Source organism: Gouania willdenowi, chromosome 15 (genome assembly GCF_900634775.1).
Source record: "Gouania willdenowi chromosome 15, fGouWil2.1, whole genome shotgun sequence".
Classification (NCBI taxonomy): domain Eukaryota; kingdom Metazoa; phylum Chordata; class Actinopteri; order Blenniiformes; family Gobiesocidae; genus Gouania; species Gouania willdenowi.
The window spans coordinates 28,716,130-28,742,070 of record NC_041058.1 but is presented as its reverse complement, the minus strand read 5'-3'; the positions used below and the strand labels follow the sequence as shown (position 1 = coordinate 28,742,070).

General features: G+C 44.1%; 1 protein-coding gene across 1 annotated transcript in view; it reads left to right on the top strand.

Annotated features, from left to right (window-relative positions):
• slc24a3 (solute carrier family 24 member 3) overlaps nt 1-25,941 on the top strand; it is a 115,866-nt gene that overhangs the window by 33,601 nt on the left and 56,324 nt on the right. Inside the window, exon 2 of the mRNA XM_028468663.1 lies at nt 2,653-2,766. Coding sequence (XP_028324464.1) covers nt 2,653-2,766 — 114 coding nt within the window. The remainder of the gene's footprint in view (nt 1-2,652; nt 2,767-25,941) is intronic.

Below are 25,941 nucleotides of genomic sequence, written 5' to 3'. Positions count from 1 at the left end.
GCAATCAATCTAATGCTAAAGATAGTGGACCAAAGACCCAGGGGTCCGCTGAGAGCGCTTATCGATGAAGTGCGCAAGTTTCTTTAGCTTTTGATGCTGAATAACATCCAGAGGTTCCAGGGTTATTCTATACCATCCAGACAGGAATGCATTTGATTAGCTGTTCTTTTTTTTTCCAAAGCATTCTCTTCAGGCTCTGCCTTTTCCGTCATCTCTTCTTACTCACAAATGGATCTTGGTTATATCTATATCTTGTGAACTTTTGTTGCTGCTCTAGTTTGTTATAAATAGCATGCTGCTATTTTTAGAAGCTCTGCTTCCAAGGCAGAGCCTGTTGAATGATGGGAGTGAGGACGGGTCGAAGGTGGGGTGCTTGAGGATACTGTGACCCAGATGACTGAGCTGGAATGATAGGCCCAATGGCATGCTGTCATCTTGATGCTCACGAATGATGACACAAGATGCAAGTGTCACATGCCTTTTGTTTTGGCAGATGACACTTTTAGAGTTTTAGTTGATGGTTACTTAAAGATTTAGGTTGTGTTGTCCTACACAAAATGTTGATGATGTATATTAGAAATAATTCCACACTGTTTTTTTTTTTAATTTTGGGGAGGAGGAGGTTTATTGAAAACATTCATTTTTACTTTGTTTGGAAAAAAATTGTAAAACTATGAACAATAAAATTCACAATATTTTTGAAAAACCAGAACAAACCACTAACAGCATCTAATACAAATTTGTCAATTTATGAAAATATAGCCAAAAAAGTACTGTAGACCCAGATTCGCTACAAAGACATCAAACTTTACCCTCAATGCTTACTGTGATACATGTACTCCCAGGATGTTGTGACTATTTTGGCAATGTTGTTTCTCTTTTTGGACCTTTTACAATACATTTTTACTCTAATGTCATGCTTATTCATAATTTAACATTGATCTACATTTGGTAATCATCAGTCCAATTGTAATTGCAATCACAGTAAATTTTTCATTCAGAATATAACCATTACAGTCATGGAGTAGGCAGAATTTATTTTAATCTTAGAAACATCAACCATAAAAACAGTAAAAGAGAAAACTTTTCAAAATACAAATACAAAAATTCAAAATAAACTGAACACAAAAGTGTAAAGTAACAACCTAAACAACTCTTTGTGTGATAGAAACTTTTTAACTACTGCTCTTTAACCACTATTACTACTAACTACTATTAACTACTTTACGAGGCGTGAAAAATTATCGGGGTGATGTTCTTGGCCTCCTGTAGCCAAGCAAATAAATATAAAAAAGACTTTACAGTAGTAATTGTAGAAATTAGCTAGTATTGTCCAGAAGCATTGACATTTATAAAGCCAAGCAGTATCGCATCCCGAATGGCCCCATGACACGCAGCATTGATATTGGCATCAAAATATACTTCATTTTTGAAATGAAATAGTAAAATGTTTGGAAAATAACCTAACCAGAAGCTTTTAACCTTGGCTCCAACAGAGAGAGAACAGGCCCTTAATTACTTTCATGACAACACATTTGAAAGAAAAACAAACAAACAAACCACTGTACACCAAGTTAGCACTAACTAGTTGATGCTGTTGGGCCCACGCTGGCAAAGCTAGCAACAAGCTACCCCTCGTGCTAGCAACCAACACACTAGGCTTACATGCAAGTAAATGCTAAACCGATGCAATATTGTAAAACTAAACATTTTACTATAATATGTCCTTCAGCACCCACCTCTTTTTTGTAGAAAGTGACAATACTTGAACTTTGACAACCTTTGAGTCTGACGGACGCAAAGTCGAGTCTAGTCAATGTGCACAAGTACTCTTCAGCTGGAAGTTGCTCAGTGCACAAGGTGAAAGAGCTGGCTATTCCATCAGATTATTATTGTTTGTTTTTTTTCCTAAGATTAAAATAAAAATATCTAAATATAAAGCATGGTGTAATTACAGACGTTGAAATGCGGGATATTAGACATCTACATCTAAACTATACCTGATAACGATTATAGCTCTACAAATTATTTTAGTCCAATATTTAGAGATCAGTTCTGCATTGTGCAGTTATTATTTTAAATAAACAACTACTAAATAATGGATTAAATTCAATTGTCTAGATTCGTTCTATATCCAGACATTGAAATGCATAGAGATTTCGACGTCTAAATCTTGGCGATATCTATACTATACTGTATATCGCTCAACGGCTATCATAATTATTTCAGTTCAGTATTTGGAGATCAGTTATGCACCTTACAGTTGTTTTTTAATTAATAGTTATCAAATAATGGATTAAAGTGCAATGTCTAAATTCTGTCAAAAAACAGATGGAATTTAGACACCTCCAGTGATGACCCACAGCAGATTTAAATCTGCAACCTCCGGTTACAAGTCTGCTTCTTTAACTGTTAACTGATGTGTAATAGTTGTTTGTAATGCTATTATCTTATACATATTGGGGAATCCCAAAACAATGGAAATACAAAACAACCTTGTTATTTTACAAGGTGGGTACCAAATTGTTGGTATACAGTATACATTGATGATACATAATACACATCATTATTCTTTTTTCTTTGCTCAGACTGATGCATGCCTTGCCTAACGGTTTTTGAGGAATCGTAACTATCTCACCATGCTTCTTTCAGGGTACCATGTGTCCAACTCCATCCTAGAGGATGCTCGGTGGGAGAGTCGTCACCTTTTACAATCAAATGAGACTCAGCTGTACCTGGAACAAGTAAAAAACTGCACTGAACCAGGTAAGGCTGTTATTAGAGACCTTAATTGTGTTTTCATTGAAAGAAGACTTCCAACAAAACTCAACTTTTGCATGAAAGCCCTCGTAGAGCACAGGCCAAGGTTAGAGGAGAGCAAAGATGGATGGATAGCACTTTATTGATCCTTTGGGGGCTCCATCAGTTAAATTAAGTATGAAAAAAAGGAACTATACTGATATGATTGTAGAAGAAGAAGCTATAATTTTGATACTTATAGCTCTGGAGACAAAGAGGAATGCCTGCTATTTCTCTACAATATATATTATAGTCACTACAAGTGCTTGTGTTATGTACTGTATGTTAGCACCTGGCTATCAAATGTTGTTAATGGTTTTTCTTAAAAACTTGTATGGAGGTGGATGTAAGAGTGTCTGTTTATGTTATGAAAATTACAACCTACTTTCCAGTTTCCAGTTGTTGTGTAGTTTGAAAAAAGGTGGTATGTCTACTTAGGTTTCAGCTCAGTTATGTTTGGACAGTTCAGTTTGGAGCTTGCTCTGTTTAATTATGGTTTTCCTCCTGAAACTATAAGTACCCTAATAGAATAAGGAATATACCTGCTTTTGCTTCACTAAAAGGGCTCTTTACATCATGTTCTGTTTGTCTCATTTGCCCTTTCTTAGTTACCCATTTCTGATTAACTAAACTAGTAGTAGTAGTAGTAGTAGTAGTAGTAGAACAATAATATGCATTTATCTGTTAATTTACAATGAGATAAATGGCATGCCTTGGTACGCATGCACATTCTTGTTGTTGATTTGAGGACGTAAATGCACATGAACTTCTAAACAATGTAATCTCGCTCTTCTGCCTGGGGACTGGCCGCTTTTTGATGTGGCACCGTACTGCCTTGGGCAGGGTGGGGCTGATGGCCTGGTGCCAGCTGTCCTCCGGGCTGTGCTGGCGTCGTGGTGGTTTGTCTCGTGTTGGCACGGGGGTGGCTTGATTTTGCCTGCTTATCGGTCCGTGGCTGGCCCTGCTTGGGCAGTTGATGACGTCCTCTCTCGCCGGGGGGGGCGGGGCCGCCTCCCTGTGGAGGGTGTTGTATCATGGCGCCGTGCTGGCCCTAGTGCGGGGGTGGGCTTCTCTCCTGCTCAGCTGCTCCCTGTTGCGACGGGACGGGCCGCTTTGGGCCGGCATGCAGCAAGGGTTGCCCCCTGGACTGCTGGGGGATGTGGCTGGTGCCACGTGGGGCCGGCATGGTTCGGGGGTGCCGCGTGGTGGGTTTCCAGCTTTTCTGCTTGTGCCGCATGCCTGTCTGTGCCATCTACCCTCTCCGGTGGCCCGCCATGTGGACGGGCCGGGCTCACACCAGACAGGCCTCCAAATGGACACTTCAATTCACTCCCAGCTGGTCTGGCTCACTCACTCTTGGTGCACCACATACCCATACCCAAATTTTGGGAGGCTGGGGGTGGAGGGGGCCGCCGCCTGTGCTACTAAGTAGTGGCGCAGGGTCGGCACACCCACCTCAACTTGCCCTACCAATCCTTCCAATTTTAATTACACCTCAACCCACACCGGAGGGTGCGACGACAGTCTCTACCCTCTGGAGCTATGCACCACATACACATATATACACAAAGGTTCCATCCCCTTTCTTTTAATTGCACCTCATACATTCACTAAACACACACATTCACACAGGGTATAGGGAAGTGCTTCTCCATTAGGGAATAGAGAGGCACCATAACAGGGTAGTGGGTAGACTCACACATTTAGGCCTGTCAAGTCGGGGCCCGGCCCCACTTTGGTACGCCTTGGTACGCATGCACATTCTTGTTGTTGATTTGAGGACGTAAATGCACATGAACTTCTAAACAATGTGATCTCGCTCTTCTGCCTGGGGACTGGCCGCTTTTTGATGTGGCACCGTACTGCCTTGGGCAGGGTGGGGCTGATGGCCTCGTGCCAGCTGTCCTCCGGGCTGTGCTGGCGTCGTGGTGGTTTGTCTCGTGTTGGCACGGGGGTGGCTTGATTTTGCCTGCTTATCGGTCCGTGGATGGCCCTGCTTGGGCAGTTGATGACGTCCTCTCTCGCCGGGGGGGGCGGGGCCGCCTCCCTGTGGAGGGTGTTGTATCATGGCGCCGTGCTGGCCCTAGTGCGGGGGTGGGCTTTCTTTTAATTGCACCTCATACATTCACTAAACACACACATTCACACAGGGTATAGGGAAGTGCTTCTCCATTAGGGAATAGAGAGGCACCATAACAGGGTAGTGGGTAGACTCACACATTTAGGCCTGTCAAGTCGGGGCCCGGCCCCACTGTTGATGGCTGGGCCACCATGTAGAGTACAAACACATCAAGATGGTGTGGTCGGGCATGGTGGGGCAGGGGGTCTTGGTGGGCGTGGGATATGTTGCTGGGGGCACTCTTCGCAGGGTCTCTTGTGTGTCGGCCTGGCGGGCGTGGGGGTGCCTCTTCTCTTCGGTTGTGGCTTGGTGCTTGTCTCGTCTCCTGGTTTTCTTGAGGGCGGTCCTCGCAGTGTGTGAGCCCGGGGTGGCCTGCCGCGCCGCTTTGGGAGGTGGGCACGCTGGGGGGGGGTGCTGGCGTCTATGCCTGTGGGGTGGCCCCTAATTGGGCGGTGATCGGGTCACTCTGGGGGGCTCAGTGCAGACAAAGTAAAAAAAAAACAATGTAATCTAATGTATCATATTTTTTTATTGTTCTATAATGACCCATTTTAAATTTATAAGATTTAAGGAATCCTAATTGATTCAGATGATATGCAGATGATTCAGTTAAGCGAGAATTAATTGTTGTTAGTAGATGCTCAAGCGATTACTGGAGTTTCACGGCAACAGTTTTGGGAAAATAGCCAGGCTTCTATTCACTGTTCACTTAAAAGGGACATTTCATGCTAAATCCACTTTTTCAGCCCTTAAATGCATTTTGTTGTGTATTTAGAGTGTTTAGAAGTACAGAAAAGTTCAAATTAGTTTCTTCAGGTGCTTCGTTTATATCTTTATATTCTGTTTAGGTCATATTTTTCAATCTGTTTCGATTTTTCGATTCTCTATTACGTTTTTTGAACAATAACGTCACAGTATTTGCAGCGGAACTGCCAAATTAGGACATCGACTCCAGGCCCAACACGTCATTTTTTTTTCTCGCTTTTATTTTGTAGTCCAAGCTCAAGGATGCCGAAGTTAGGAGAGGATAAGTCAAAATGTTCGGTTGTTGGATGTAGTAACCCACACGCTTCATTACACCGTCTCCCAGCATCAGAACCTTTTCGAAGTGCCTGGTTGAGTTTTATTTTTCACGGAAATGTACCCACATCTGTGGGTAAGGTCATTTTTGTGTGCGCGACGCACTTCAAGGATGACAGCTTCTGCAACCTTTGCAGTATAAAGAAGGATTTGCCAGAAGACTTTGTCTGATTGAGGGTTCAATTCCTTCTATCTTTGGAGACGATGAACAGAGCACTTCGGTAAGCTGTAAATAACGCTAAAAAGTGTGATGATAAGACGTTCCTGTCATTGTTTTGTTAGCATTGGCAGTTGCACCGTCTTTGCTGTGTGCTCGTTTTAGATCCTTGATGATATGGCCTACGTGATTTAATTAAAGTCTAAAGTTTTCATTAGTCATTTCATTTTGCTGTTTTTGTCTCCGAAAAGACTGTAATAAAATGCATTTCGTGACGTTAGCTTGTTAGGGTTCTGCAGGTTAAATATCTTAATTTTCATCTCGCTCCGCCGTATGGCTGGATGGACAAGTCTTCCGTTGTTGACATTTTGTAAATAACGTGTGAATAAACATTTTCTGCGCCGCTACATAATCGTATCTCTTCTATCAAACGAACAGGGTGGAGTTATGGGGTGGGGTATGAAGTGTCTCATTTGCATTTAAAGAGACCGCACCAAAACGAGTTGCTCTTAGAAGCACATCAGAAAAGTGGTAGAAAAGGAGCCTGTGGAGCTATAATAATGAGGAATTCAGACCCAAACATTGCAGTTCCACTTTATATAGACCACAACTGTATGATTTATATGTAAAAAGGAAGGATTTAAAAGCATGATATGTCTCCTTTAACATCACTGCACGGAACAATGAACTTTGGCCACGTGAGAACAAATTTCCCTTGAGCTACACCGCATGTCTGTCTCCATCAGGAGACCAAACACAGGTGAACTCCTCAAGGCAAGATTCAGTTCTATGGTTATCAGCAGTTTATGACAGATGGATGCAAAGTGAAAATCAAACACTAATTGCATTTTAGTTTTGTGCCCCTTTTATAAGAGCATAAAAGTGATGCTATAAAAAGCCTCAAATCGTGTCATTCATAGTTTGTAGTTAGACCTGGCTTTTTTTTTGTGGGAATAACAAATAAGCTCTATAGTGTTGTGGGTGGGTAATTTCGTGTTAAGCAAATTCTAGTGGAGTTAAAGCAGAAAAAATTGGGCTTAGGTGGGTAATTCCTCTTAGCCTGGCCAACAGGTGAGGAACGCACGTATTTATTCATGTACACAGCTTCATCTATGCGCAGAAAGAATGTTGAGACAACAACAGGTGAGATAGATCAATGATTATAAACAAGTAACAAATGACTTTCAGCAAGAAAAGGAAAGTGGACAGCAAAAAAAGAACATTTAATCCAGAAAGCACGGACTGCAACCCACAGGTAGCACAAAACCATCTGTTCAGAAACTATGGGACTTACTGAAGTGCCAATGTGAAATGATATTAGACAAAGGTTTTGTATAAACATAATGTAAATCTCTAGCGTACATAAGTACATAAAATACACAATTATGCATCTGATGTTAATACATAAAGGTATCTCAGTATTCCCCTTTATTTGTGCACTGATGGCAGGAAAAGATTTGCAATACTGTCATGTATTTTCACATAATTGTTACGGGTGAGAGCAAGCAGGTGGACCCAAAAGTGAGACAGAGGAATGCATTTCAGAGATTGACAGGTTTATTGTGGGATGAAGATAATCCAGATTGAGACAAAATAAGAGATCCACAGCTGGCTGAGGCAGAGAAGAAGACACAAGCTGTGCGGTGCAGGAGTTTGGAGCGTGGGCGGGCTTCTCTTTGGATGAGGAGGACACTGGAAGGAGAGAGAGACAAAAAGATTCCGGCACATGCTAAGAGAGACACCAATAGAACGTAGTAGAGAGAACTCAATGGCAATGGCTGAAGTACCACTCGAGAAGGTGAAGGAACTGGAACTGATAAGGAGTCACAGCAGAGCTGATTAACCACAGGTGCATTGCTCTCCTGGAGACTCCTAAGAAAAGGCCCTGCCCCAGATCCTCACAGTAAACTACCACGAGTGGGTGACGGTTAGCCAGGCATTTGTTTTTCACAGCTGAGCGAGTAAGGGCTGCCTTAGTGTTCCTCCAGACCACCCGAATCTTCCAAAGGTAGTCTTGGACAGAGGAAACTGTCACATTCTCCTCATTGTCAGGTAACAAGGGAGGTCTGAAAACTGTTACAGACCATGAACATGCCTGTAGCGGAGCAAGAGTGGGAGTTGAGAATACTCAATCCAGGGCAGCATTTATGACCAAGAGACAGGGCTTTGGGCTGCCACGCAGTGAAGAGCGGACTCCAGATTCTGGTTAACCAGCTCTGTCTGGCTGTTGGTCTGGGGATGGTAGCCTGAGGAGAGGCTTACCGAGGTGCCCACAGCCTTACAGAACTCCTTCCAGACCATGGAAAAAAACGTGAGACAATTAGACACAATGTCTATAGAAATCCCATGTAACTTGAAAACACGTTGAGTTAAAATCTTGACAGTCTCCAGAGCAGAAGGTAGTTTGGGTTGGGGAACACAGTGAACACCCTTAGAAAAACGGTCAACAACAGTGAGGATGGTTGTATTACCATCAGATGATGGAAGACCCATGACAAAATCCACAGCAAAATAAAACCAGGGGCGGCTTTGGATGGGAAGAGGATGCAGCAGACCGGCCAGGACTTGTGAGAAGCTTTTCCTCGAGCACAGACAGAGCAGGCAGAAACCATCTCCGGGACATAATTTCTCATGTTCGGCCACCAAAAGTGCTGGGAAATAAAGGTCAAAGTTTGGTTCATACCTGGATGGCATGAGATCTGGAATCTGGAGTGGAGAGCTTGGGAACACTGGAGCACTTGGGAACAAGCCTGGGGTGGCATGAACAACCGGTCCTTGGGCCCATCTCCAGAATCAGGAGAGTGCTGCTGAGCGTCCCGAACAACACTATTTCCGACTCAGGGACGCTAGCCTGGAAGCTAGGGGACTCAGGGACGCTAGCCAGGAAGCTAGGAAACTGTACTGTACTATTTTCCTTTTATTTTTGTCATTGTCAAAAGAATCCTTTGATAAACTATTCAAAACAATGCAATTTAACTAAAAATAAATCTGGAATAAAATAAATAAGAGAATAATACAAATGAAGAAGAAGCCTATTAATTTAAATTCTGGTTCTATAGTAAACAATGCAAAACTGCATAATAGTTATTTTTCTTTTTAAAAGTGCAACTAAAAACGTTTTTTGTGCCTTAACAATTGGACTTGAAAAAAAACCCAGTCATTGCATTGTATTTACGTCAGATATTTGTTTGGACCAGCAGAGGGCGCAGGTAACCCAGTGGTCGCTTGGCATGCAGATATTCATGCAGTGAAGAAGAGATGCTATGCGCTAGCAGACAGAGCTAATAGAAAAATGGGACTTTTACAGATATTCACGTAATATTACAGATATTCTTTCGGTGCTAAAGGGGTAAGGAATCATTTATGAACATGTTTAAGAGTAGAAGGCGGCCAGAAAGAAAGTAGTAGCAGATCCCGCCCGCCGCCAAGACTTTGAAACAAGAGAATGATAAATATATAGCGCCCTCTGCTGTTAAAAAAGTACTGTGATTCAATTTTCAGAATATCGATGAGAACCGTGATACCTATGAATCGATTTTTAACTGCCTTACGATTAATCGTTACATCCCTAATGATCCAGCAGTCATACTGTGCCCAAGCACTCAGCTAAATAGTGGAAGAGGCCTGATTGGGAATGGGCCACACCTGGGTGAAAACACGAGGGAGCTAATCAGTCACCAACCAAGCCCACAGACATCACTGGGGGGGTGGAGCCACAAGCAGGAATACCTGAAACACAGACAAGAGTTAAACTAGAACACAGAATAAACAAAGACTCTGAACTAAAGTGCTAAACCTGACAGGTGCACCCCCCCGGTGGTGAATAGAGACATGACAGGGTGGGCGCAACAAACAGGCATAAGTTTTTAATTTCATGCCAATCTTCTTCAATCTTCCCCCCCTGCTTGCCAAGAACCAAGGCATAGACACTGTGCTTCTCTCCAAGAATTAACAATGAACATTTTAAAAGAGGACACAATTTTTTGATGCAAATTGAAATGTAATTTTCTACACTGTCAATAACTTTTTTATTCACAGGAAACCAGGACATTCTTAGAATAAGGTTACATACAGTAAAGTTACATTTAAGTGTTCTTAATGAATATCTCCTAGTTACATTGCAAGCAATTTATCGTGCTTGGTGTCAAACTGACCAGAACATTATGATTTCTGCTCTCATCTTACTTTGAAGTTTATACTCTAATTGTCTTCTGAGTTATTTTCATATTTCTTTTTTCAAAGAAGTTTTTTCATCCACTCAGAACAAACCCACAGACAAACTACAACCCATGAACCATCCAAAAGCAATCTAGTTGGCTGCCGCAAAAACATTGACTAATAGGAACGCTTAAATCACAATAAACCCGAACTGCAAATTCATAATCTTTGGATTTTTTCAGCGTGGGTCACCGAGTAACCCCATCGCGATGTATTTTTATTTTCTTTCTAACCTCACCGTATTTTGTTTCAGTAGACTAAGCAAGCTTGCACAATCCAGAAAAGAAAACCTCCGGTTCCCACTGCTGTGAGCTGAGCCCCTGAAAACCAATACAACAGAGCAAAGCATGCTGAAGCTGTAAGAAGTCCACTCAAAGTCAGTTTTCAACCAGTGGTGAAGATCACAATTCAGAACCAGTTTAAACCTGCTGATTCTGAATGAGCCGTGAAACCAGATTTGAAACCAGCCGTGAAACCCGCTGAAAACCAGCAAAAGGCTGACCAAGCCCCGAACCGGTTTAACTTGTTTATTTTGTACGACCGCAATGGCCGGGGTGTGGACGTTATGGCTAGAGGGGTGGGGTGGGGGGTGCTATGGGGCCTCCCCGGGGATCGTATTGGGTGGGTGTGCAGGGGCGCGGCGCGTGGTTCCTGGCCCGGTGGATCCGCGTTGGGATTGGCTGGTCTGCTGGCTGGGTGCACCGGGCGCCGTGGGCGCGATTCCGGGGCGGGGGTGCCCCGGGGGCAGATCCTTGGGCTACGTGTCCGGGGAGGTGCTCTCCGACCATCTGCCCGGGGACCGGCCGCGGCTCGTGGCGGCGCTGCGCAGCCTTGGGCGGGGCGGGGCTAGTGGCCTCGGGCCCGCTGTTGTTCAGGGTGTGCTGGCGTCGGGGGGTGTCTCGTGCCGGTGCGTGGGTCGTCGGGGATTGCCTCCGTGGGGGGGGGGGGGCTCTATTGGCGCCGTTGGTGTGGGGGGGCGGTTCCGGGCTGGGGGTGCTTCGGTACTCTGGCTTGCCGGTCCGTGGCTGGCGGGATGGCCCTGCTTGGCGGTGGATGGCGTCCTCTCTCGTCGGGGGGGCCGGGGCCGCCTCCCGGTGGAGAGTGTTGTATCGTGGCGCCGGGTGGGCCTGTGCTGGCCCTGGTGCGGGCACGGGCCTCCCCCCTGCTCGGCCGCTCCCCTTGGTGGCGTGGTGGCGTTGCTCCGGGCCGGCGGGCGGCGGGGGTCGCCCCCTGGGGCGCCGGGGGATGGGGTTGGTGCCTGGCTGTGCCCGGGGGTGGGGGGTGTCGCCGTGCTCCGCGGGGCCTGCGCGGTCTGGGGGGTGCTGTGGGGGGGGGTCTCCGGCTGTGCTGCTCCGGGGCCCGCAGTGCCACTTGCCCGTCTGCGCCATCTACCCTCTGGGCCGGCTCACACTGGACAGGCCTCCTACATGTTCACTTCACCCCACTCCCAGCTGGTCTGGCTCACTCACAAAATGCACCACACACCCATACCCAACCCTTGGGGGGCTGGATGGTGGGGCTGGGGGTGGAGGGGGCCGCCACCTGTGTTACTATGTAGTGGCGTGGGGGCGGCCCTCCCACCTCTAGTTGCCCTACTAATCCCTCCAATTTTAATCGCATCTCAACATGCCACCCCCCGGAGGGTGTATAATCATTTACACCCTCCGGCCTATTACACCACATACACATAAATCCACAGAGGCTGGAGGGGGAGCACCGCTCCCCTCCATCCCCCTTCTTTTAATTACACCCCATACATTCACCAAAGACACACATTCACACAGGGGATCGGGAAGTGCCTCTCCATTCCCCAATGGAGAGGCACCATAACAGGGTGGTGGGTTGGTACACATATTTGGGCCTCTCCGGTGGGGGCCTGGCCCCTCTGTTGGTGGCTGGGCCACTGCATAGAGTAAAAGTACATCAAGATGGTGCGGTCGGGCGTGGCGGTGGGTCTCGGGGGGGCTTTGCCGGGGTCTCTCCTTGTGGGGTCTTTCCGGGCTGTGTCGGCCGGGTGGGGCGCGGGGGTGCCTCTCCCCCTTGGGTGTGGCTTGGTGCTTGTTTTGTCTCCTGGTGGCCTTGGGGGCGGGCCCCGCGGTGTGCGGGCCCGTGGCGGCCTGCCTCGCCGGTTTGGGGGGTGGGTGTGCTGGGGGGGTGCTGGTGTCCTCACCGGGGTTGGGGCAGGGTTGTTTGGCGCCTCGGGATGATGCTGTTTACTGGGGGGCCGGCGTTAGCTGTTCCGGTGGTTGAGGTTGCTTTCGGCCGCCTGGTGGGTATGTCCTGCCATCTGCGGACTGGTGGGTGGGTCCGGGGCATCTTTGGCTGGGGGCTGCTGTCCCGCGCTGGATGTGTGCCGTTGGGGTGCCTCCGTCCCCGCGGTGGGGGTCGCCGGTTGCTCGCAGGCCGGCGGGGGGCGCTGCCCCGTGGCTTGCGCTGTCCGGGGGGCGGCGGGCCTTGGGCTGCTGGCCTTGTGCCGTCTGGGGCTGTGCGGTCCCGCTGGGCTGTGGCCGGGACCTGGGCTGGGGTGGGGGGCGCGTCCCGGGGGGCTTGGCCCGGGGGCTTGCCCTTGGGGGGTCCTGGTCCCTGGGGGTGCTCCTGGGGCCCGGGGTGCTTGGCCGGCTGGCCGGGCCGGTCCTGGCGGGGGTCTTCTGGGGCGGGTGGCGCGTGCCGCGCCCTTGCATACCCTGGGGGATTGCCCCTGCTTGGGCAGTCCCCCGTGAGGCAGGGTGTCGGGGCCAGAATAGGGGGCCACATCCCGGCGGGGCGTTCTGGCTTGGCCTCTGGAGGGGGCCCTGGCTTTAAAGAACTGAAGCTCGTGGCACGGGCGGCATCGGCATCTGGGGCGCCCGGGGGGGCTAGGTTGGGGTGCCTGGGGACCGGCGGGGGGACTCCCAGCCCCAACCCAGAGGGGCCTGGGGGTTGGGGGTTGGAGTCGGTGGCGTGGTGCGCTGGGTCCTTGGCTCCTTGGGGCCTTCTCGGGTGTGTATGGGGGGGCAATGGCAGCCTCTCGGCTTGGGATCTTGGGGGCGTTCGGGGGGCTGCTTGGCCGTGGGGTGGTCGCCGGGGGCCCCTAGATCTCCCGCTCTTTCTGCTGGCCCGACTGCTTCTTCGGGCCCGGGGGCGGCTCATGGGTTTTGCAGTAGCGGTTCTTGGAATCACATTTGTCATGGACGCACTGGCCTCGGGCTGTGGGATAACACTCATACTGGGCTCAACCATAGACACGTTGTTCCCAAATACCTGTTTTATGTAACTTCCACTCACTTCCTCCTCTGCTCACAGCCACCACCATTATTCCTTAGCCGCACACTGGTCACCAGACTGGCTTGATAACACAATAATAAGCACAATATACACAACCACAATTTCACATCACATCACTTGAAACTTATTGACTATTCCCCACCCATTCGTTTTCCTATCTTGTATCCCTCCTCCCTGTTAACTCCCCCCCCCCCCACCCCCCTCACCCTGCTGTAACACTGCCCTCTCTTTTTTACATCCTCCCTTTAATAAAGTATTTACCCTTCCCTAGGGAGGGCTGGTGATGGTCACAATTATGCAATGAAATAAATTCATTTATTTAATTGCAATAATAAAATATGCATTGCTGTTAAAAAGATTACACTTCTTGTAGTGTTGACCTTCAACAGCATGTGCAGACAAGGTAAAAAAAAAAAAAAAAAATAACTTGTTTATTTATACTTTTACTATTTGTCTGTGGTTTATGCAATAATGCAATATAATATATATATATAATACCTCAAGGCAAATTAATGTAATATTAATAATAATTAATATTATAATTCTTGTCACTCCTTGTCTGCTCTTACACATGAAAAAGAACTCTGTGCGTGCTGAACCCATAGAAGCTGTTTGGAACAGATTTGGGGTTGATTTTTAGCTGATTACAACAGATTACATTAAATAAACTCTGCAGCACATTTTAGCTCTGTCCTTTAAACCCTGACTTACTGAAACCCAAAACAACATTAAAGTTGGCTTGGATTTGTTGATGCTTTTTATTTATTTTTTATGTTTTACACCACGGTCATAGTTTTAGTTTTGGACTAATATGCAGTCATGTGTCCTCCAGATAATTTGAAAAATGCTAGAAAGGAACCCCAATGCATACATAAATGGAGGGCCCTGGACTTTCTCATGCACTTCGTTTGTGCATTACTAAAAATGTGTTTACTAAGCCATACATACTTTCCTTGCCTGTGGGTCATCTGTTACTATACCAGTTATGTGAGAGTGCAGTGTGCATTTTTGTTTTCCTATTCATGTCTGTGTTTATTTGAGAGGAGGATACGGGCATGTGATAGCTGTCACTTTACATTTCCATCTCCTCGTAAAGGAATCCCACCAGCACAAATCATTGTTAAGTCTGTCATTGAGAAGAGATCATGCAGAACAAAAGTAACTAATTTCTTCAAGATAATTACAAAGTATGCTCCTCAGGGAACCAGTTAGATAAAACCTCATCATAATTCATCACATTACAAAGATATTTTTTGGAATTGAATAGAACATACTGTATTTTGTTTTTTACTAACATTATATAAAGAATTCGATATGGCCGGTATTTAGCATGAGATGAGTTAAGTTAGTGTTTATTATGGGTTAACTGATCACTAGCCTAAAAGTCTTAAAAAGATTTATAACTAACAGATCATATAAAAGAACACTGAATAAATGTTTTGTGTTGGAAGCTTTACTGCAGGTTTTTTCACAGTTATAAATACATTAATAAATGTTAAGAAATGCAATGACTTGCTAGAAAGGTTAAAACAGTTATTTGGCTTTAAAGTAAAGGAAAGCTAGTTTATTCTTTGGGGTAACACAGCTAGAGAGACTAGAAACCAGTGTCACTGCACTATCTGGAAAATATCTTAGTGGTATAGTGGTCCTATAGCAAAACATTCAAAAATTGTAGCTTTTTAGCACTTGTTACGTGAGTTCAAACTCCATAGCACAGCTAGGATTTCTTTAAAAAATCCTATGGTGTCATCCTTCTATTAATAATAAACTGGAAAAGCTCCTTCACGGTTTCCTTGTAGCCTAAACAATACTTTACCAGACCTCTTCAAGCCCCTGACTAGTGTTACCTGCCAGAGCTGAGGATTTTTTTCCCGTAACTGTTATATACTGTAATTATCACTGGGCTAATGTGGGGGGGTATGAAATTGGGACTTTGTAGGGGCCAGAAGATGGTGATAGTATATAACAATAAAAGTGTAAGCTGCCAGATAAACCCAATGAAGAAGAAAAAAAAGATACAGATTTATCCTCTCCAGCAAATAGTGTGTCAGGATGGCATTACTCTGTCACCCAGCACCACAGTAAAAAACTTGGGCGTTATCTTTGATACAGACTTATCCTTCTGTTTAATTCTCATATTGAACAGATCTCAAGGACAGCCTTCTTCCACCTCCGTAATATCTCTAAAATAAGGAATATCTTGGCCCAGAGTGATGCTGAAAAACTGATCCATTCATTTGTTACATCTAGACTAGATTATTGTAACTCTCTACTTTCAGGATGTCCCAAAAACTTAATAAAAAACATCCAATTAATTCAGAATGTTGCAGCCAGAATACTAAGTGGAACAAACAGGAGAGAGCTTGTTTCTCCAGTATTAGCTTTCCTTCATTGGCTTCCTGTAAAATTTAGAATAGAGTTTAAAATCATCCTGTTAGCATACAAAGCTCTGCATGATCAATCAATCAATCAATCAGTCTTTTATTTTTATAGCGCCAAATCATAACCAATGGTATCTCAAGACACTTTACAGTAGAGTAGTCTTAAGGACGGACTCTTCATTTTATGGATACACACATATGCATATATACGTATATACACACACATATGTATCCCACACCCAACATGAATTCATCATGGCGGCAAGGAAAACCTTCTGTTAAGCAGCAGGAACCTTGTGTGGATCCCATTCCTATGATGAACAGCCATCCACGTTATGCTGTGTTGGGTGTGTGCAGAGGAAAGGGTGGAGACAGAGTTGGTGAGACTCTGTAACTCCACACTGAGGATCCCACGGATCTGCAAGACAAAAGCCAGAAGGAGTACAGGAGCAAACACACAAGGGAAGAAGCAGACATAGAGGGAGTGTTAGAGAGAGGAATGGGACCCTCTCCGGTCCCTCTCTAACCTAAATGACCTCTCTCTTAACGCCCTCTCCAGCCTCTCTCCAACCGAGCATGCCAGACCCCCCCCGGCAGTCTATGCCTATTGCATTTTAACTATGAGCTATGAGCTGGTTCCTAACTAAAAGCTTTACCAAAGAGGTATGTTTTGGGCCTAACTTTAAAGGTAGAGAGGGTGTCTGCCCCCCGAACCGTGGTTGGTAGATGGTTCCAGAGAAGTGGGGCCTGATAACTGAAAGCTCTTCCTCCTATACTACTTCTAGAGACCAATGGAACGACGAGTAGGCCAGCATTTAGGGAGCGTAGTGTTCTGGGGGGATTGTATGGCACTACAAGCTCCTTGAGATAGACTGGTGCCTGTCCATTTAGGGCTTTAGTGAGAAGAAGAATCTTGAATTCTATTCTATATTTTATGGGAAGCCAACGCAGAGAGGCTAATACAGGAGTAATGTGATCTCTTCTCCTAATTTTAGTCAGTACACGTGCTGCAGCATTTTGAACCAGCTGAAGTGTCTTAAGCGACTTGCTCGGGCAGCCTGCTAAAAGAGAATTACAATAATCCAGTCTAGAGGTAACAAAAGCATGGACTAGCTTTTCGGCGTCGCTCTGAGACAGGATAGGTCTGATTTTAGCAATGTTACGGAGATGAAAGAAGGCAGTTCTTGAAGTTTGTTTTATGTGAGAGTTGAAATAGAACCCCAAGGTTTCTAACAGTTGTGCTTCGTGCCAGAGTAATGCCATCTCGGGCAGTTAGACTAGCATAGGTTTCTCTAAGGTGTCGTGGGCCCAGTACAATGACCTCAGTCTTGTCTGAGTTGAGAAGAAGAAAATTTTGGTCCATCCAGGCCCTAATGTCCTTTGGACAGGCCTCAAGTTTAGAAAGCTGGTTTGTCTCACCTGGCTTCATTGATACATACAGTTGGGTATCATCAGCATAGCAGTGAAAGTTAACAGAGTATTTTCTCATAACATTACCAAGGGGGAGCATATAGATGCAGAAGAGGATTGGACCTAGCACAGAGCCCTGAGGAACCCCGTAGCTTACTTTAGTGTACACAGAAGACTTATTATTCACGTGTACAAACTGGTACCTATCAGATAGGTAGGACTTAAACCAGTTTAGGGCAGTCCCTGTGATTCCAAGTAATTCCTCTAATCTCTCTAGTAGAATATAGTGATCTATAGTGTCAAAAGCTGCACTAAGATCTAATAAAACCAGCACTGAGAGTCGTCCTTTATCTGAAGCCCAGAGTAGATCATTAGTTACTTTAACTAAAACAGTCTCTGTGCTGTGTTGAGCTCTAAAACCTGACTGGATGATCAAGCTCCTGTAAATCTTAGAGACCTATTAGTGCCCTATTGTCCAGGCAGATCACTCCGCTCTCAGTTTGCTGGCCTTCTGGACGTTCCTAACATGTCTAGAAGTAGAACAGGAGGAAGAGCTTTTAGCTATGAAGCCCCTCACCTTTAGAACCAGCTTCCAGTCTCAGTACGGGAGGCTGCTACCCTCTGCACCTTTAAGGCTAAACTCAAAACCTAATTATATACTGAAGCGTGTACCGTATAATAGCACTAACTTAACCACTAGAGCGGACATGGGCTCGTCCGTAAACGATTGCATTTTACAGTCTTTGTAGTCGCTGTTAGATTGCATATAAATGGGAAGAAATTCAAATTCTGATGTAGTTGGTTATGATTTACAGTCCGTATGAACAGAACTGAATCATAACATAATCATAACATAAAGTTATGCTGCACTGCTGCTATCTTGTGGAACAAATCACCTGCACTGATCACTGAACCCATCCCGTTTAGTAAAGCTGTGTGCCTGAGTGCATTCACTCTTTCCACAACTTCTGAAGCTTGTTTTTGAAAGTTTGGTTCACGGAGATGTACAGTGGCTGTGACAGTTCTGTGATCCCACCAGGGATTATGGTCAGTACACAGTTCTGCCTACCGACAGCCGTTTCCATTGAATACATTTGTGCAATGTTTGACACGTACATTGTAATTTTGATGCTTAAACAATATTGTACAGCCTTAGTGATTGGCATGGAGATTGCAGTGTAAGGAAGATCAAAGTGGACATTGAAGGATATTCAAATAAAAAATAATACAATTGGTTTGATGATCTGAAACAAGACAGTGTTTTGACTTTGTAGATTCTTTTTGTGCTTAAGTTGAACTGTTCTAGAAAAACCTTGTGTAATAGACTAGTCCAGGGGTCTTCAACCTTTGCTCTCAAAGGAGCCATTTTCCCTCATCTCACCAGGATTAAAGACCTCCTGGAGCCAAAAAAATACCTTCTCAATGAAGACAATGCAGTGTATTAAATTCTATACTGTTAAAATTATATAGAATAATGTTTGATTTAATTTAGTTTGATTTGTTAATTTGATGTAAATGGCAACCTAAAAACTGTTTAAGATAAAATAAAAAAAATTGACATCAAGAAATAAAACAGTATCTTGAATTGAATTGAATTGAAAGCCTTTATTGTCATTATACACAGTACAGATTTAAAAAAACAGCTCCATAATTACACACAGCAATATAAAAGACTACACACTAATAAATACAATAAATAGATACATTAGCGAAAGTTTAATAAGGTGATTGCTTTGGGGAAGAAGATATCCCTGAATCTGTTTGTTCTGGTCCGTATGGACCTGAAGCGCCTGCCAGAGGGCACAAGATTGAAGAGGTAGAAGCCAGGGTGGATGTTATCCTTTAAAATGTTCCTGGCCCTGCTGAGACAACGGGAGTTATAGATTGCAGTCAGGGAAGGAAGAGGGCAGTCGGTTATTTTTTGTGTGTTGTTTGCCACCCTCTGCAGTCTCTTCCTGTCGGCCTCTGTGCAGCTGGAGTGCCACACTGTCACAGTGTGAGTCAGTAGGCTCTCGATGGTGGAACGGTAGAAGGTCATCAGCAGTGTTTAGTCGCTCCTTCCTGAGCACCCTCAGGAAGTGTAGTCGCTGCTCGGCCTTCTTGACCAGCGCTGTAGTGTTGACTGACCAGGAGAGATCAGCAGAGATGTAGACACCAAGGAATTTGAAGGACTTCACTCGCTCTACACATCCACCGTTGATGTACAGGGGGGCTGGGGCAGCTCTGTTCTTCCTGAAGTCCAGGATGAGTTCCTTGGTCTTCGTGATGTTTATTTAGTGCCAAGTTGTTTGACGCACACCACTCACCTAGTTTCAGGACCTCATCTCTGTAGGCTGCCTCATTTCCCACTGTGATCAGCCCCACCACTGTTGTGTTGTCAGCAAATTTGACAATGATGTTCTCTAGGTGGGCGGGACTGCAGTTGGTTGTGTAAGGGGAGTAAAGTAGTGCACCCAGCACACAGCCCTGGGGAGAGCCAGTGCTGAGAGTGCGGGAGGAGGAGAGGTGAGGACCCAGTTTCACCCGCTGCGGTCAATTGACCAAAAAGTATTTTATCCAGGAGCAGGTGGATGGTGGGAGCCCCAGGTTGGCTAACTTGGTAATCAAAATGTCCAGTATTATTGTATTGAATGCTGAGCTGAAGTCAATGAAGAACATCCTGACGTAGCTCCCTGTTTCTCCAGATGACAGATGTCATCTTCGGTGGATCTGTTAGTCCGGTATGCAGGTCCAAGGTGGGGGGGATACAATGTTTGATGTGTCTCAAGACCAGTTTCTCAAAACACTTGGTGATGACTGGGGTGAGTGCTATGGGGCGGAAGTCATTGAGACTGGTTGTGGGCGACTTTTTTGGGATTGGGATGATTATGGCAGATTTCAGGCAGGGTGGGATGATGGCTTATTCCAGAGATAAGTTGAAGATGTCAGTGAAGACATATGATAGTTGCTTGGCACATGCTTTGAGCACCTTCCCAGGTACTCCATCTGGACCTGCAGCCTTCCTGGAGTTCACTGCACAGAGCACCCCCCTTACATCCTGTGCCTCAAGTGTGAGTAGGGGGTGAGTGTTAGAGGCTGATGGGAGTTGTAGTGGTTGTTGGAGTGATGTGGCTGAGTGCTGTGTTTGGGACTCAAAGCGGGAAAGAAGCTATTCAGCTCCTCTGCCAACTCTGCATCTGAGTCCCCGGCTGTCGCAGCACAGCCTTTATAGTTAGTGATTGTCTGTATGCCCTAGGGTTGTTTATATGTTCCTCTATCCTCCTCTTGTGTTCTGCTTTGGCAGTCCTAATGCCTCTCCTCAGGTCGGCGCGAGCGGCGCTATACAATGCTTTGTCACCTTACCTGAAGGCTGAGTCATGGGCCCGGAGGAGCATGCGGACCTGGCTTGTCATCCAGGGTTTCTGATTAGGGAACACCCGGATGTACTTATTCACAGTGACATTCCTAATACAGTATTTAATGTAAGAGAGTACTGTATCTGTGAATGTTGCTAGGGCTTCATGATAAAAGGCATCCCACTGTGTGTGTTCAAAGCAGTCCTGCAGTCGGGGAGGGCGTCCTCAGGCAAGGTGGTGATGGTCCGCTTTGTGGGCTTTGTTTGTTGACTGAGGGGGATGTATGCTGGAATGAGGAGCAGTGAGAGGTGATCTGACCTGCCCAGGTGGGGAAGGGGTAAAGCTCTATAGGCATGCTTTATGTTTGAATACACATGGTCCAGAGTGTTTTCCCCTCTTGTTGGGCATTTTAAGTATTGGTGGAATTTTGGTAATACAGTTTTGAGATTTGCCTTATTAAAGTCCCCTGCAATAATGTTTACACCATTGGGATGGGCACGCTGGTGCGTATTGGTGGTATTTTGCAGCAGAAAGAGAGCAGTGTTTACATTAGCGGGACGTGGTATGTAGACTGCAGTGATGACAACAGCTAGCTCTCTTGGCAGAAAAAAGGGTCTACATCTTACCAACATGAACTCAGGTCAGGAGAACAGTGTCTGTTTAAAATAGTGCTGTTGTTACACCAACCTTCGTGCACGTAGATGCAAAGCCCCCCTCCTCTGCTCTTCCCGGAATCGCTGGTCCTGTCCCATCTGTGTATCGTGCGGCGTGCAAGGCTACAAAAGGCTACAAAAAGTAACTTGAATTTGATAACGCAGGATCATGTGGTCAACACATGCTAATTGCTAATTTGTTGCCATACATATAGCATGTATATTTAAACCGGCACATTTGGCAGTTAAATGAATCTGTCCTCACACAATTAAAATCTCTATTTTCTTCCAGAATAGTGTTTTTGTTGGTTTAGTTATCTTACCAGGGATTTAAAACTTAAGGTTTGAAAGTCTGTAGATGTTGCAGGAGGTGAAGTAGGACGGTGGCCGAGTCATTGCACAATGTGATTTATTTTAGGTTAACAAATTGTTATATCATCAAATTGTTATCATTAATCATTAATAGCTTCTGTAAAAAAATAACTTTTTATTTTTCATAGTTTTTTAAAGCTATAGGGAGCCATTGCATAAGAGCCAAAGAACCACATTAGACTCCAGAGCCGCTGGTTGCAGACCCCTAGACTAGTTGATAAAGAAACATCAGTGTAGTCAACAAGAAAAATACCGGTAGTCAGTTACATTAAAAATTATATTTTTGGGCATGTAGTCTTTAATGGATAACATTTTGAAAGTAACCTTCCCAACACTGGCTCTAAAACATGTGGTTACACTGCTATAACACACACAACTCAGAGAGCTGCTCTCTATGGGCTGTATTCTTTGGTCAGGACTTAAGCACTTTTTTATGCGCCTCTCTGCTGCGCTTATTCTCCAGTCCAGGCTCCTGACACGCCCACCACGCGTCAACCACAATCGCGTAGTCTGTGAATGAAGGAGGTCTGATGCCAAGGAGGTGGACTGGGCCTTGATGTCATTATTTTTGGGGCTGTCTAGAAATCATAGAACATGGAGTTTTTCCAAAGCTTGTAAATGTTATTGAAATCAGTGAAACTGATGAAGCGCACTTTTAATTTGAAATGCTTTTGTTAAACAATGTAACAGGTTGAATTGATCAGATGCAATGTGAGGATCGGCCGCATTCTTCTGTCCGAATCACAGTTCAAATCTCTCCATTTGTCCCCTCATTCTAACAATAGATTAACATTTCTGTGGAAAGCTTGATTTTGTTAACTTCTTCCATTCCTGCATTCAGAAATGATCAGCTTATCATCATCATCATTCAATATGGTACCTGATCTAAAGCACAACCGAGTGTGATGTGCTGGAGGTTTGAGGAAATAATTGCTTTAATGCTTTAATCCAGAGGAGATGGAGATGTTTGCAGTGAAACGCAACCATAATATGCAGTTTTAAATATAAATTGTTTAAAGCCTTATGGAGCTGATGTGAGCGAGTCCAAACTGAAGTTGAGCCTCTATTTAATATGTGTGGAACAGTTTCTGGTATCCATCGTCTCTTGCGCATTTCACTAACCTCTGCATATGACAGCTTGTTTCACTTGTTATTTACTCTGTAGTGGATCAAACTGTGGCTTTACGTTGGACATAGTATGAAAATAGTTAAACATCACTTTTACCAATGTGGATGTCTGTCAGAGTTTCATTTATCGAGCAACTCTGGTGCGCACAGATGGTCAGCTCCACAACGCAGCACCTATCATCTCTGCAGAAAAAGGAGTGTACGGCACGGATAAAATATAATGAAATGTAACACATTGTGTCCTGTCTACAACTGGTAAATGTGAACATATCGAACGCCGTGACAGTGTAACAGTGTGACTCAGTTTGAATAGATTATTTCTGGGAGTCTCTTTTGCAATATTATAAGTCCGTGTGGCTTAAATTTTAACTGAGTCAAAACTTCTAGTGCATTATATTGTTTCGCCTTATCGGGTCGCTGCACTTATTTCAGGTTCAGAAGCACGTAAGAGGAAAAGAACTGAAACCTTAAACAGACAGGAGAATGCGCACAAGGCCAGATTTGGGAACGCCCAGATTTAAGGGTCACTCCAGCCTGTGTGCGTAACTGGGATGAAGGCATGCAGTGACTGACTTAAGTATAGGGGGAGAATGGCGCTTAGCCAAAAACAGAACCGCTGCTCGTCTTTTCTGACTTACGTGCAGGGGAGAATATACCACTATGTGCTCCAGAACCAGTCAGCCTCCATTTGTGCATCTTTCTCACGCTAATCGAAACACATCACCTGAACGTTCAATTTATCACGCAGCGTCCAAACTGGGCACGGGTCTGTGGTATAACGATATTGGTTGTTTGCATTTGCGCATCATAATCAAAGCGAAAGGCAGTCCAACAAAATGTTACCGTGACCTTTTTTGATGTAATGTCTGAATGACAAAGATATTTTTCTATCAGTCAGGTGGTTTAGTTTTCCTTGTACTTCACCTCAGAGGAAGATGGATGTAAAAACATTCGCACAGCAGCAGACACATGGGAATTAGGGCTTGAATATGTCACATTACTCAGTGGGGATTCACATTTGTTGTACCCAGTTTTATCAGCATCTATGTGGTCCATTTGCTTGGTTTTGAGCCTTTATCATTCTGCCTTGCCCCCCGCCCCACCACCCATCCATCTAATATTATATATTATGAAAATAAGACTAATAAATGGATCCAATATTAAACATTTACTGTTCTGTCTATTAGCATGATGTATGTATGTTGCATTTATTATTACAAACAAGCTCTATTATATGTTCTGCTTTATAGAAATGTCTGTGCTTAAATTGTATCACCAATGCAGAGGTTTAGCTGATTTTGCTCTATTCTCTTATTTTATCTCAAATTTAAACAACATAACACACAAAGCACAACTGTTAAAAATGCAATGTTTATATAAAGATAATTCGAGTAAGTTCATTTTGTCTTCTTTTTTTAAATATATGTTAAGGTTTTGTTTATTCAGACAAGGGTTTTCAGGAAATGTTTATCTCCTAAAAACTTCCTAAAAATTTCCTGAAAAACCGTGTCTGAATAAACAAAACCTTAACATTTATAAAGATAGGTAAAAAAAAAAAAAAGATAGATATTGAGTTTTTAACCTTAGTAAATCCTACACAAAAACAGCTGAATACTGATTGTTCTGAGTAGTGTAAGTTTGAAGTGAAGCTCATCTTTAGTCATATTTAAGTCATTGTCCCCTTAAGTCATTGTGACCATGTTCAGATTATTCTGACAAGATATTTGTGTTTGCAGATCGCTCTAAAGGATAAAGAAAATAATTTTAAATGTTAAATAATATCTACCTGTGTGATGTTTCCTCAAATCAAATGTTTAATATTAATTTGAGTAACTGTTCATTTTGTGATGTTACCTGTGAGACCATTTTACATGTAATCATAAAAATGTTTTAGATTTTAATTACAAGATTGGGTTTGGGGTCAGGGTTCTGTTTAGAGGTTCGTTGAATAAAAAAATAAAGATTATTTGTAGAACTCAATATTAATTTTGGTAAAGCTTTTAATCCATAAGTGTAGACATACACTATCGGGCAAAAGTTTTTTTCCCCCCAGTTTATTACTAAAAATATTTCAGTTTATTGTGTCATTGCACTCTGAAATGAAAGCATAGAACAAATAAGCAATTTGAGTTGAAAAAGAGATCATGGAATCACTTTATAGATGAAATGTATTGTAAACTTTTGACTCATCAAAGTAGTGTTCCAACACTGCTTTTATGCAGACAGAGGGGGTTGTAAGTACTCAAGAAAAGTTGGAACACCAGTAGAAATTAGTTACACCAGCTTTCGAGGCTGATTCAACCTTCATTGCTGCAGAACAGCTTTAAATTGTTAACCCATTTTGTGTTACCTAAAAAGGCCTATTTGTATAATTTTGAAATGTACATTATTTTTCAGTTTTGGATAACCTTTTTTTTTTACCTTTTGCTGTTCAGTACTTACCTTTGTACCATTTCAAGCTAGTCATTGGACTTACACGACTTGAATTGCAATAAATAACTGGATAAATTAGGGTGTTCTAAAACTAGACCGGTAATGAAGTTAAGACAAAGCCATGTCCTTTACATTTACTAAATCAGTTGAAAATGTTTCAAAACAAATCAAAATTTGTTTGATCTAAACCTGCTGTAAAAATGTCCTACATTATTGGGATTCAATTTTAAAATGATGATTTAACAGGAAATTAGGCTTTTGTTGGCTGCAAATAGCAGCCATGCTAATAGCAGCTGTCATTGTTCATTGGCCCCTGCTATGAAATGAGTCAAACAGTTGGTCCCCAATGTGTGAAAATGCTCCAAATGACATGGGGTCATTTTTCTTGTTCATGCTGTTAGTGTTGAAACAAAGACAAACTTTTAAAGGGCTCCAATAGCTCACTTAGCTCCTTGAGACCTAGTGCTACATGAAGCCTGTTATTCTTTTGACCCTGATGCTCTTTTGCGCTCATAAAGCTTCTAAAGGTGATACAGACCTGAAACTTGAACTATGAGGTCTCTGAGAATCATATTATCATATAATGGTGGTC